This window comes from Blennius ocellaris, assembly GCF_963422515.1.
Source record: "Blennius ocellaris genome assembly, chromosome: 20".
NCBI lineage: Eukaryota > Metazoa > Chordata > Actinopteri > Blenniiformes > Blenniidae > Blennius > Blennius ocellaris.
This window is the reverse complement of record NC_137669.1, coordinates 7,622,954-7,636,542: the sequence shown is the minus strand read 5'-3', so window position 1 is coordinate 7,636,542 and position 13,589 is coordinate 7,622,954. Positions and strand designations below refer to the sequence as shown.

Genomic DNA, 13,589 nt, shown 5'->3' with positions numbered 1-13,589 from the left:
TTTTTACATAACAGGATAAAAAAAGACGTCCCAGGCTCAGCTTTGGGTTCGCGGATGATTTGACAGTTTACGGGCTGCCTGTCGGGGGGGTGGGGGGGAGGGGAGAGAAAACAAAAACAAAACAAAACAACGGAGGCTGTTTGTGCAGAACAAATCGCTGCATGAGAGCGTTTCGCTGTGTATTAACGCGGCAGCGCGACGTAGGAAGAGGTAGTATGAGTCAGGGTCTGGCGAAGGAATTCCCAAAGGATGTGGCTGCTGACGCCGAGGCAGCGATACACTGAGGCCCAGAGCGCAGACGTTGAATACCAATGAGAGTGTGAGCAAGACCGCAAACCTACACAGACGCGGGAGCGACGGCTCGGTGACACAGACTTTCCTTTAGCATTGAAACACATTGAGCAAAATGCCCACGCAGAATGTGGACGAATTACAGGGAGGGAGGGAGGGAAGGGGGGGGGGGAGCTGCTGTCTCTCCACCTGGAGCAGCTTTTCACTGATTTGTGGTAAGAAATGAAAAAAAAAAAAAAAAAAAAGAAGCATCTGCACTTTGTACGTTTCTGATTGTAGGCCATCTAATCCGGTTAGAGCTCCCTTTTTAGAGCATTTAAAGCCATTTCTATTGACGTGGCAGAAAGCGAGGGGGGTGCTGGGCCTGCCAACCATATTGTACCGCTTTGTCAACCCAGAACAATTATTTCCTTGTTTTTTTTTTAAACCTCGTCTGGCTCATCCAGCTTTACACTGGGAGGAAAAAGGGGGGAAACGCAGACAAAGCAGCAGCAGAAAGAAACAGAGAGGTGCAGCGGGCTAATTATTCAGCGGCGGAAATGAAAGAAACAAGGCAAATACGTCATCGGCGACAGCGAGGAGGGAAGAGAAGACACGTTGACACGAGAATGGAATACACACTTTTTATGTTCTGAATGTTCATGTTGCCCAGAGAGAGGGTTTGAAGATGAACGCTTTTGGTTTGGTATCACAGGTAAAGGATAGAGACGGATCCGACCTGGGAATCTGCAGGAATTCAGTGAGAAATAATAGGTAAATAAGTGCACACAAGACATGAATATAAAAATGCTTCGCTTTTACTTTTTTTTTCTCTCGAAGGTGTCCACTTCATTTTACAGTATAGAAAGTTTTTGCTCCTTTGCACTTTTTTTCTGGCAGGACTAATGATTGTTTCCGGGAAACTTTTGGGCTCATAGTTAAGAACAATACAGAATGCTCATTTTGTTTGGTTTATTTATTTTTTTATTTTTTTGCAGAGTTGTGCACATACAAGTCATCATTTGCTGAAATCAATGATTAGGTTGTGGGGTTGGTTTTGTGGAGAAAGAGACCCGCGAGAAGGATTCAAATAACAAACCATTACCAGAAAATAACACACTAACAGAGCAACGAGCTGAGAATTGCTACTATATATATATATATATATATATATATATATATATATATATATATATATATATATATATATATATATATATATATATATTTATATTGAGTTAAATGAAGTCAGGCTAAGGCTCGGCCCTCTACTGCAGTAGTGTCATTCGCCTCAGATAAAAAAAAGTTATGTGATCAAATCTCTCTGTTTGGAGTCTGTATGTTCTTATTGTTTCCTCCCACAGCCTAAAAACCTTACAGCTATATGTGAATAAAGCTGTAAAGAAGACGGATGTATGTTTTAAAATTGTGGTGAAAAACATGGAAAAGTTCCTTCTAATCAGCTGCTTTCAACTGCAGAGCACTAAAAAAAAAAAGGCTTTTACATCCCTCATGACACTTATAATACACAAAATGTTGTTGAAAACTACTTTGTACTGTTTAAAATTTCATATTCAGCTGGTTTTATAACTTTTCATTTCAACCATAATGAGTGATTGTTTGTCTGAGTTATTAGAGGTTTTTTAGAACTTTACACTTCGTATCAGATCGCTTTTTTTTCAATTAATATTAAAAAGTGCACAAAACATCACAACGAAAAAGAGGCAATTCATAACAAACAATGTTGAAGAAATGCAAACAAATTCTCACTGATTTTCTACAACCTTCATTTAATTTACTTAGTTTTTGCTCCGTTTTAGGTCTCAACCACTCAAACACTCTATGGTGTTTCTTGACAATAAGAGCTGCTTTATTTACTCATAATCACTTATTTCAATGCATAAATCAACTCTCCTTTTGAAAACAACAAAACCTGGTTAGTATTCTGCATGTCTAAATATGAAAGTGATTACCAGAGTCAGTGGGTGGTGTTGCTCACAGTTTTGTTTTTTGTTTTTCACTTTTTCACTTGTTGGATTTTAATTGATTGCAGAAATACAAAATTTAAAAAAAGAAAAGAAAAGGACTGGTTCTGTAGGAATGGCATATTGAATTAGTGTTTTGCGCAGAAGCTCTCTATTAAAAATACAAATCTCTAAACGAGACAAAAACATGGCAGAGGGCACGGTACCGGGATGTTGTACTGAGCAGATCTGAACAGTGTGAAGTGCATATTTACATCCAAAGCTTGCAGGACGTAACACAAACACGAAGAAGAGACACGGAAAGGAAAAAAAAAATGGAAATGAAGGCCCCCGAGTGAACTGTGGCTGAGCAGCAGATAGAAGTTAAAGCGAGAGAAACCCATTTCATGTGAATGTGAAGAAATTCAGGCTGCGTCTGCTGCAGTGCCGTAACAGAAAGTTCTTCCACGGGTCTTTTCAGGACAGTCTGGCTCAGCCTCATGGTTAAATGTACATCCGGAGGTTTTGTCGCGGGAATAGTCTGTGGACTTTGTAAAATAATGTTAGACTTAAAGGGAAAAGCTTTCTGCTCAGTAAAAAATAAAAAGTTTCGATTAACACTTCAAATCTTTTTTGGTTTTTGTTAAGAAATGTATTTTGCGGGATTTTATTGTTGTGATCTAGATCAAAAGGAAGGAGCCTGTTGATGAAAATTGCTGCAGAAGAGTGTAAATTAGCATGTAGTTAATGAGTGTTTTCAACATGCGGTTATGAAATCTTCTGCAATAGTGCTAATGAAGGAGTTATTCAAGGACGCTGGACTTAAAAAGCATCAAGACCCCTGTTCATATGTTCTCTAGTGGAAATTGCTAACTTCTGTTGTGTTTTGGGTATTCAGTTCCTCAGCAATAATGCTCAGAGTCACCGGGTATGCAACTTTTTGAAAATGATCCGTCTCCATGCAAACAGAGAACATCGAACATCGCTGCTGCAGCACATGAGCACTGCGAATAGTTCTGTGAAAGCACGAGGGACTGTGTTGGTCGCCGTAGCATTACTGAAACCTCTTAGCCGCTCGGTAATGATAAAAGCTCTTGTAAACTGTCTTTACCAAGATATCCTGACTTCTGCTGGTTTGAATCTGCTGTAATCCATCCATCCATCAAAGCAGTAATAAAAGGTGCAGGAACTGAAATCGCAGTCTATTTGCGTACATTTTAGCATTTTCGGATCTTATTAAACTGGCCACTTAACGTCTTCAGGTGCTTGAACCCAGTCGGTCCTGATCACATATGACTTTTCCAATCCACCAACAGGGATTGAATTATGTGGGGTAAAATGCCTTAAATCTTCAAACTTACTGGCACGAGTTTGTTTGAAGAGTCCGACTCACTTTGCAGACATAAAGGAAGGAAAGATTGTGTTGATTTTGGCCAGAGACATAAAGAGGTGTTACTTCCCAGGGAGGTAATAGTTGGGGCTAATGTCTTCCTGTGCAGTTGCTTTTGTTTTCCCTCTGTGACTCTTTATGCAAATAACCAAAGTAAACAAAAATGTCTATGTTATTTTGAGGGGGGGGTTTCTCCTCATGCAGATCAGTCGGGTGCTCGGACCACATCTCAGCCTGTGACGTCACCGTGTTCCTTTCACCCCCATCACTCCCCACCTCACTCCCCTTAGCAGCGCCTGCTTCAGCTGGTCATCCATCATTACAAAACCACCCTTCTCTCGCCACACGGCATCCATCAAATTGTCAATATAGCCCAACAAAACATGTGTTTTTTTTTTTTTTTTTGCCTCACATGAATCGTCTGGCTGTGAAATTACAGGCAAACGTGATCTGAAACAAACACTGTTGTCGTTGAAAACATGAAAAGAGGCAGAACCAGTCAAGCAATGGGAGCGGTGCTGCACCGATTTCCAATATTCCATCATCAGATTTGACATTGATCTGCGATAAACTGTGCTTTAAATGTCATTACGGCGACACACCAACGTGTAGCCGACTACACCCTTTACAGTCGATACGACTTCAGAAAGGACAAGTAGAGTTATTTTCTCTAAAAAAAAAAGAAATTGTTGATAAGCATGAGGACGGAAATGAGACACTTCCTCAGTCAAACACACCCAAAAACACACAAGCTGCACAAAATGGGTGGGAGTGGGGGGGGGGGGTCGGCTGGGGGAGGGGGGGGTTCACCTCCCTGAAAACATTCAGCCTCTCCAGCCCTAATCTGTGGGGAAAGATAAAAGCGTGCAGTAATTTTGGGAGCATTAGCTCTGCTTTGGCTGGGTTTCGCTGATAAAGACATAACACTTACAACAACATCCTCCCCTCCCCTCCCGACGCGCGGCCCCCACCTACAGACCTGCTCTCTATTTATTCCTGCCATTCTTCTTCGTTCGCCAGCAATAAATACACACGCCTCAATGAACAGCCACTTCATCACTGCTTGTCGGGTATTTAATAGGAAGTAAACGGGGAGGGGGAGAAAGAAAGACAGAAAGAAAGAAAGAGAGAGAGGAGAGGTTGATTTCGATTTGTATTGTGAATGATGGGAAATTAAAGGGGGGTAGATTGTAATTCAACTTGTGACGCGTTGAGCCCCGGAGGGCGAGAAGAACCTGGACAATTGAATCGATCAATAGGGGCAATAACAGCTATTGATTTGTCTTAAATAGAAGTAAGGGATCGATCGAGGTGGAGGTGTCACCGAGAGCAACCCCCCCACTTATTGAGTTGCAATGAATGTAACAGGACTTCAGTGGCAGCCTCCAGGCACCGCTTCAAGAGCACACACACACACACACACACACACACACACACACACACACACACACACACACACACACACACACACACACACACACACACCGTCCTGAACAAGCAGCAGCAGACGATCACCTCGAAGGCGATGCAACAACAACAACAGCAGCGGCAACGGCGGCGGTGAGTGGGCTTCCCCTTTGTGTGTCTATTTCATAAAACACAAAAGCGGCACTTGAGGAACAATGGCGTGCGTTTGTGGTGTTTGAGTGTTTGTGGCCAAAACAACTCATTTCAGTCCACAAAAAGCAGCAACACCCACACTGAACTCTCATCCTGCTCTTGAGCCACTCCACGAGCCGGGGCGTGGGGCGTTTAAAGTGCCGCTTTACTGCCACTTGTGCCGACACACACACACACACACACACACACACACACACACACACACACACACACACACACACACACACACACACACACACACACACACACACACACACACACACACACACACACACACACACACACACACACACACACACACACACACACACACACACACAGCCCAACAAACGGCCCTCCCCATCGACCGCCGCACCCCGACCCCGCCCACCCATCAGCCCATTCAGACTCACAGACTCTGGAGGAAGAGCCTCGCTCTGACACTCCAGAGTGACGATAATGGCAATCAGTCACCTCCAGCAAGGTGGGGATCTTTTTTTTTTTTTCTCTCTCTCGGGAAGATGCGGCGCTCCACAAGCTCTGGGAATAACGGAGCATATTTAATGGGAAATCAAACTTTTCATTTGACCACTCAGGCAACACGGTGCAGCAGTGGTTTCGCTCTGCTGCATCACAACAAGGAACCCTCCTTGTTGGATTGTTGCGTTTGAATTCCCACAGGCACTTTCTTTAATCCCAAATACAGCAATTCAAACAACTCAGCAAAGACAAATTAGTCAATAAATACGTCAACGGGCCCAGGTAAAGGTACATATGAAATACACGATGGTTTGTCCACATAAGCGACACTAAAAAAATGACGGTTTGTTCTTAGACCAGGGTGTAAAAATGTGGATTTTGTCATTGAGAGAGACCCTAAAAACCATCTTTCTTGTTCTGTTTGTATCAGCACTGCAATGGACAGATGATCAGACTCTGGATGAAGCCGATCTAGAAGAAGGAATGACTGTCGTGCGACAGCGACACTCCACACTTGGCGCCTTTCTCTTTGAACACCATCCAGCCACTGAAACCCACTTTATTCCACTTGGGATGCTGCTGGAGCCAATCCCAGCTTTCACTGGTTGAGAGGCAGAGTCTGATGGTCCCTAATAAGAGAAAAGGCAACTAACGTGGGCTGTGGGAGGTAGAATTTCTGCAAACCATTGAATCCAGGGCTCTGCTGAATGTAGGGCAACAGTACTCATCACTGCACCACTGTGATACCCAGAGCCGAGAGTTAAACAAGTACAATCTTACTCTTTTTGCTCTTAAAACTTAAACTTAAGAGGAGGTGACCCTTCTTTTTCCCTCTGGACAAAGCAGTACTTGTAATTCCAAACTCACCAGCAAGGAACAATCACTGACTGTAGAAATGTCGAAAAGTCATTTTTCTCACAAAAAGTAACTTCTCGGCTAAAGTTCTTTGTCAATTTATTACAAAATGACAGGATTATCAGCCTTCTGGTATATTTAGGATCAGACTGCAGTGACCTCCTGCTGCAGGGTGATCAAACTGCCCACGCCTTCATTATGATTGTCCACACTCAACTTTGCACTCACACACACACACACACACACACACACACACACACACACACACACACACACACACACACACACACACACACACACACACACACACACACACACACACACACACACACACACACACACGCACACGCACACGCACACGCACACACTCACCAGTCCTGAGGCGAAGAACACTGCCAGCAGAGCGAGGCAGGTTCCCATTACGATCAGCAGCAGGAACACGATGAGCGGGTGCTGCTGGCTCATCCTGTAGTAGGACTCGTACAGCCAGTCCTGGGGCTTCTCCACCTCCACGCACACGTCGCCCTGGAACCCCGGGCAGACGTCCCCCAGCATGTCGGGCCCCTCGGCGCCCTCGCCTCCATCGCTCTTCTCCAGCAGGTAGCGTCCGTGGGTCCACAGGGCCTCCTGCCACATGAGTTGGCCGCCTCGGAATTGTCGCTCGCTTTGTTGACAACACAACCAGCAGCAACAACAACAACAAAAAGAAAAGAAAGAAAAACAAGAACACGTGCGTAGAGAAAGTGTGCCGGATGAGGGATGCTCTCTCTCGCCCTTTTCGCTGCCTCCTCTCCCACGCAGGTCCACCTCCTCCTCCTCCTCCTCTACCTCCTCCTCCTCCTCCTCCTCCTCCTCTCTCTGCTTTTAGAAAAGTTTGCTGCGAGTGATGGATGGACGGGCGAGGCGAGTGAAGGGGAGCCAACTTTCCAGCTCCGGCAGTTTCCTCTCACATCCTCTGCTGCTCCTCCTGCACGAGCTGGCGAACTGAGTCAGGACAGTGAGAAAATAGATCCTCCTCTCCTCCTCCTCCTCCTCCTCCTCCTTATCCTCCTCTCTCTCTCTTCTCCTCCTGTCGAAGAAACTGATCAGACTCCAGAGAGAGAAGATGCTTCTCATTGCTTGAGAGTCGTCACCCTCTGCTCACTGCTCAGAGCCGGAGCTGCAATGAGGCAACATGTTACTGCTCTGAGGTACAGATGAGGACTGAGAGAGAGAGTGAGAGAGAGAGAGAGAGAGAGAGAGAGAGAGAGAGAGAGAGAGAGAGAGAGAGAGTGTGGGGGGAGTGGAGTGTGTGTGTGTGTGTGTGTGTGTGTGTGTGTGTGTGTGTGTGTGTGTGTGTGTGTGTGTGTGTGTGTGTGTGTGTGTGTGTGTGTGTGTGTGTGTGTGTGCAAGCGAAAATGTGAGAATTGAGATGTGTGAGATTAGCTAATGTGGAGAGAGAACTGTGAGTGCGTGTGTGTGTGTGTGTGTGTGTGTGTGCAAGCTGGAGGAAGAAGGGAGACACTTTTGCATGTGAGAGAGAAAGAAAAGCCAGTGTGAAGTGAAGTTGGCAGCAGAGAGAAATGAAGAAGTGTGTGTGTGTGTGTGTGGTGTGTGTGTGTGTGTGTGTGTGTGTGTGTGTGTGTGTGTGTGTGTGTGTGTGTGTGTGTGTGTGTGGGTGTGTGTGTGTGTGTGTGTGTGTGTGTGTGTGTGTGTGTCAGCATGAACACAAACCAAAGTGAGAGGGGTTGTAACACACAGAAGCGGGGGTAGAGAGGAAGGAAGAGGAAGAAGAGACAAAGTCAGGAAGGGGAAAAGAAGGAAAAAAAAGAAAGAAAAGAAAACCCCGGGAGACAGAGAGAGTGTGGGAGGAAGAGAGAGATCATCCACGAGTGATGGGAGGAGGAGGAGGAGGGGAAAGAGAGAGCTGGTAATGAGTGAAAGTTTCTCCATGTGTGTATGTATGTATGTGTGTGTTCTGGTGGTGGGAGTAAAAATAAGATCTGACGAACCAGGATCTAGATATTCCTCCTCCTCCTCCTCCTCCTCCTCCTCTTCCTCCTCCCTAAGATTCTCTGTGAAGTGAGAAAACGCCACTTCAGTGTGTCACATCCCCATCGCTTGCTTTCCGCGCAGAAAGAGCAAATCCCAAGCATACGGCTCGTCTGACGAGAATAAACACAGTTGCACGCTCTATTTTTAGAAACTACAGGTTATACAGTTTCCAATAAAAGCCGCCTGCTGGTTTCCTCCAGACAGAAAGTGAAAACGACAAGCAGCCATCAGCACGGTATCAGCCACGTCCTCCACGGTGAATACTGCAGATACACCCTGGGAAGAAGACTGCTGGCTTCAGACAGAGGATTTAAACAATCCTGCTGTTTGGAGTTTGCACGTTCTCCCCACATGCCTGCGTGGGTTTCCTCCACTTTCCTCCTGATCCGACAGCTCTAAATGTCCGTCGCTGACTGTTTGCCCTGTGGATGAACAGAGCAGCTGGAGAGAAACAAACAAGAGAGAGCAACACTTGAGAGCTGTTCACCTCCTGCCGTTTGGCTTCATATGTTGGCCAATCAGACACCCGGGATCCACAGGTAAAACATCAGGAACGTCTCGTTCACATCAGAACAGTTCACTTTTATCGGAATAGACTTTTTGTGTAACCAGTATCTCTCCGTCTTTAGTTGAAATGTATGTTTTTGTCCTCTGGTCCACTTGTTTTTAATGACATGTTGATGCAGTGGATGAAAACAATTGTAGGAGGAAATGAAGAAACACCCACTCGCTCCATTAACAGACTGACAGAGTTCAATAGGGAATTACACCCATTTGACTTCATCCCTCCTTCTTTTTGGAAGTGTGCTCTCTCTCTCTGTCTCCCTCTCTCTCTCTCTCTCTCTCTCTGCTTCACTGCTACACCTCTGTGAGCAGGGATTACTCACACCTGCACCACATTCGAATGTCAATGGAGGATATCGACCCCGAGAACCAGAGCCTTCACTTTCCCCATTTGGCCGCGGCATTTTCTGGTTTCTGGCCGTTTGATGGATCACCACGAGCTTCCCGTGACCACTAAGGGTCTGATCTATTAAGATCTGGCATAGAAGTGTGCTAAACAGAGGGTGATTTACGAAGAATAAAAGCATGAGTGGCGTCACACGCCAACAGAAGGTTTGAAATGTTTCAGGCTCACTTCCATGTTTGGTTTGCTCGCCGACTGCAGCGCTGAAATAATGTGCTCAATTCTCAAACCTATTCTGAATAGAAATCTGAATCCGGAGAAGTATATTCAGTGATGACCAGTCATAAAGTTCGAGTGAAAGACGTTTTCGTTTAGCGTTTCCACGGCAACGTTTTGAAAATGGCGTCCGTTTACAAGGAAATGGCAGAGATATTGATAACGATGTAGTTGGCGTGCCGGGCCACAGGTTGGCACAGTTGGTTGTTCTTGGGGAAAAAAACACAGAGAGAGCAACATGCTGTTGACATTAGCAATGGCAAGTCGCCTACGCAGACAGTAGCAACGTTTCAGAAAAGTTGCGTTTTCCTAAGTTTCCACAGAGGCGGAGGTGGACTGTATTCAAAAAGCTCCGTTTTCAGTGACTCTGAGCACCATTGCTTTCCGTTTTCTCTTCAAACCATTGTGAAATACGACGCCTAAACTTTGAGGTGCTACACAAAAACTGCTGAGGAAAAAAAAAGGACCTGAGCCGGTATGCGCCACTTTTTCCATCCATGAAAACACACTCAATAACAAACAACGCGCGTGCTTTCAGCCTCGTGCATAATTCCATTATTTTGCAAAAAAAAATATATTTATCCTGTTAGTAGTTCAGTGTTTGTGCAACGTCACGTTTTATTTTGCACAGTCGAACAGCGTTTCTGTGGCTTTTCCATCTTCCCCGCAGATTTTCTCCTGGCTTCCTCCCACAATCCAGACATGTTTGATAAATCAGTTGCTGACGCCAAAAATGGAAAACTCTCAATTTAGTCTGAGAAAAACGATCAGAAGTCTCATGATTCTGCTGCGTATATATATACCCCTTCCTTTTGAGGAGTGTTTCGCTTTATAGACGCCACAGAGTTGGTGCAGAAAACTGCATTGACAGGCCCGAAGGCAGATTAATGGCAACAATAACAGTTATGCTGTTTCACCTCATCCCAACTCTCACTCCGCCGACTCGCCGCATCCGGAGTATTTCTGAAATATCAGATGTGTTGGATAGTGTTTCCCATTAGCGATGCGTGTCGAAGTCACACGTCGTGTGGGATGGACGACCATGAATGGACTCACTCAGCGTCTCATGCCTGACAGGATCTGCTCAAGTGTTGCTGGAAGAAGAAGAGGGAAAATGACAAAAAGCAGCGAAAGAGACATTTGGCGGAGCAATTTTCACGGCGAGGAGTCTGGAGCCGGGAAATCGATCGTGGCAGAGAAAAGCAACACGGGAGGGGAAATTCATCGAAAATGACTCTCCAGTTTGCTAAAGTGACGACGATAATGACACTGCCAAACAACACTGCCGTGTCCTGATGCATTCAAATGTCCAACACATGTTACACTGCTGCATAATTCAGAGATAAATGGAGAATTCCACTTGTTTTATGTGGAATCTAGCCTCAAAAAACAAGCTCATAGTCAAGTATCCATTGATTTTAGGGTCTTTATCTGTAACAGCTATGACAGTTGCAGACTATGTAGAAAAATGTGTTATTTAATGTGGAAAACATTAGGAAGTATAATATTAGGGGATTTTAATTGTAAATAGATAAGGAAAATGATCTCAATGATCAATTATGTGGGTTAGGAAGAGGGGGCTCTGTTCAGCCTGAACAGCGTTATTAGTCTGACTTCAGCAGGTTCAGTCGGTTCAGCAGAGGATCGACATAAGAGGATCAAGTTCTCAGTGTCAGTCACCTCCTGAATGTAAAACAAGTGTCGTCGTCAGAGATCAGGCCTTCTGGAGCAGCGCAAATATTTATTCTAGTAACAGGAAAAGATGGCAGTGTGAAGGAGGGGTCGGCTGACTGCAGGAGTCACGCATGGTAACGAGCCAGAGACCACCACCACCACCACCACCACCACCACACCATCCCCTGACAAGCTGAGAGCCGTGTGACATGAAGTGTGATGCATTTGCAGCCGCTGCTCATTCTGCCTCCCGTCGACATGCCGGCGGCTCCCTGACCCCAAAGGAAGATCGGTGTGAATTTGTGTTTGATTGTCGCATGAAGTCTCCCTTCTGGTGGTTTCAAAACCGTCCGACAAACGTGTGATGGAGCCTTCATTTGCAATGTGTCTGTGAGTGCGTGCGTGTGTGTGAGCGTGTGTGCGTGTGAGCGTGCTCACACCACATTGCAAGTCCATCATCATATGCTTCCTGCTTGGTTGCACTGAATAAGTATGTGTAATGTAATCTAATTATGTTTGCCTTGACACAACAAAGACAAGATTAATGAACTGGGCTGAGTTACTCACACACAACAACCCATGACATTTTAACTGTGTGTGTGTGCGTGTGTGCGTGCGTGCATGCGTGTGTGTGTTTGGGACAGCTTGAACTGCGTGCTTCCACATTCTTTTGACTTTTCCTTCGTTCAGTGTGACAAATGTTGATTTCTCCCATGAGCCCTTGAGCACAGTTGCTTAAATTAGGGGAACCCCGCTCTATATCGCCGTGCCCACCCCAAGCACCCAAACCGGAACAAATCTATGCAATTCAGACTTGGCGGATGAGTAATGCAAAGAAACAAACCCAAACATTATCAGGATGCGAGCGAGCGCGTGTGAGACGCTGCTATTTTTACCATGTTGTCAAACCGCATCCCATTCATCATCTGTGCGTGTGTGTGTGTGTGTGTGTGTGTGTGTGTGTGTGTGTGTGTGTGTGTGTGTGTGTGTGTGTTCACTCTGCTATATATGGGCTGATCTGTGTAAGCCTCCACACTCCCCATCAAATCAACAACAGGTGTGGCTTTGCCGAACCACCTGCTCCCCCACCACAACATGCGTGTGCGCTCCTGCCGAAGGCGCTGACAGAATGGGAGCGCGTCGAGAGGGCGAGTGGCCTCAACGCACGGATTCAGCACGGACGCCCTCCCACGTACAGACAGGACGGAAGGCGAGCAGATGGAGACGGGACCGGAGAGCGAGCCTCGCCTCGCCTCGCCTTCACGTGCAGCGGGAGACGGCGCCAGCATTACGGTGCGTTAACGAGCATTAACAGGGGTGTGGATGCAGGTCTGTTGTGACCTTTCATCGTCTCAGCCACCGGCTGAATGACTGAGTGATCACTGCTGGTGATTATCTGGGCTACAGAGTGTATCCGCGTGTCGCTAGTTGGGGCGTATTGGACTTTTGTTTTCATGGCAACAACAACAACGACAAAAAAGAAGAAAAAAAAAAAGGTATGCCAAGGTAGGTTAATGCATCGAATCCAGTCGGGTTGTTTTGGATAGATAATTGCCATGCTTTTTTGTTGCCATGGTGGCAATAACAAACGTGCGATTTAGTGCCGTACACGCGGTGGATGTTTTTCTTTCATTCAGGAAGCAAAAGTCAGTTTTATATCAAACAACAGTGTTAATGAAAACGCAAGCTGCAATGCGAGACCATTTACACACCGTTTATGCTAATGCAAATTATTTTATCGTCCATATCGGTAGTTTAATAGTTGAGATTCACCCCTGAGAGCAATACATTCATCATCAGTCCATAGGAATGTCGAGTTCTCTTGTTTTTTTTTTCACGTTTGTTTAGCGTGTCGTGTCAACGAGGCCTCGGTCTGTGTCCAGATTTGAGACACTTCAGTTCACCGTCTTTAGGAAGAAACCAGAGAGCGAGGGAGAACATGGGAACTCCTCGCAGAAAGCTGATGCATCCATGTGGAAGCATTTTAATTCTTTCTATGACAACATGTCTGGAATCCCCCTAATGGGGCCCCATCTAGTGTGTAGTAACAGAGAGGACTGCTCCATATCACTGGAATCAATGACACAACTTGAAACCTCCTCAGACTCCAATAAAACCCTGGTGATCTGCCTAATGGGGC

At 45.7% G+C, this 13,589-nt stretch overlaps 1 protein-coding gene across 2 annotated transcripts in view; it reads right to left on the bottom strand.

Annotated features, from left to right (window-relative positions):
• Positions 1-7,335, bottom strand: part of adcy2b (adenylate cyclase 2b (brain)) — a 58,991-nt gene extending 51,656 nt beyond the window's left edge. For both annotated transcript variants that reach the window (XM_080516181.1, XM_080516182.1), the window contains exon 1: positions 6,931-7,335. In XM_080516181.1, coding sequence (XP_080372307.1) covers positions 6,931-7,194 — 264 coding nt within the window. In that variant the 5' untranslated portion in view covers positions 7,195-7,335. The remainder of the gene's footprint in view (positions 1-6,930) is intronic.
• Positions 7,336-13,589: the final 6,254 nt, after the last annotated feature.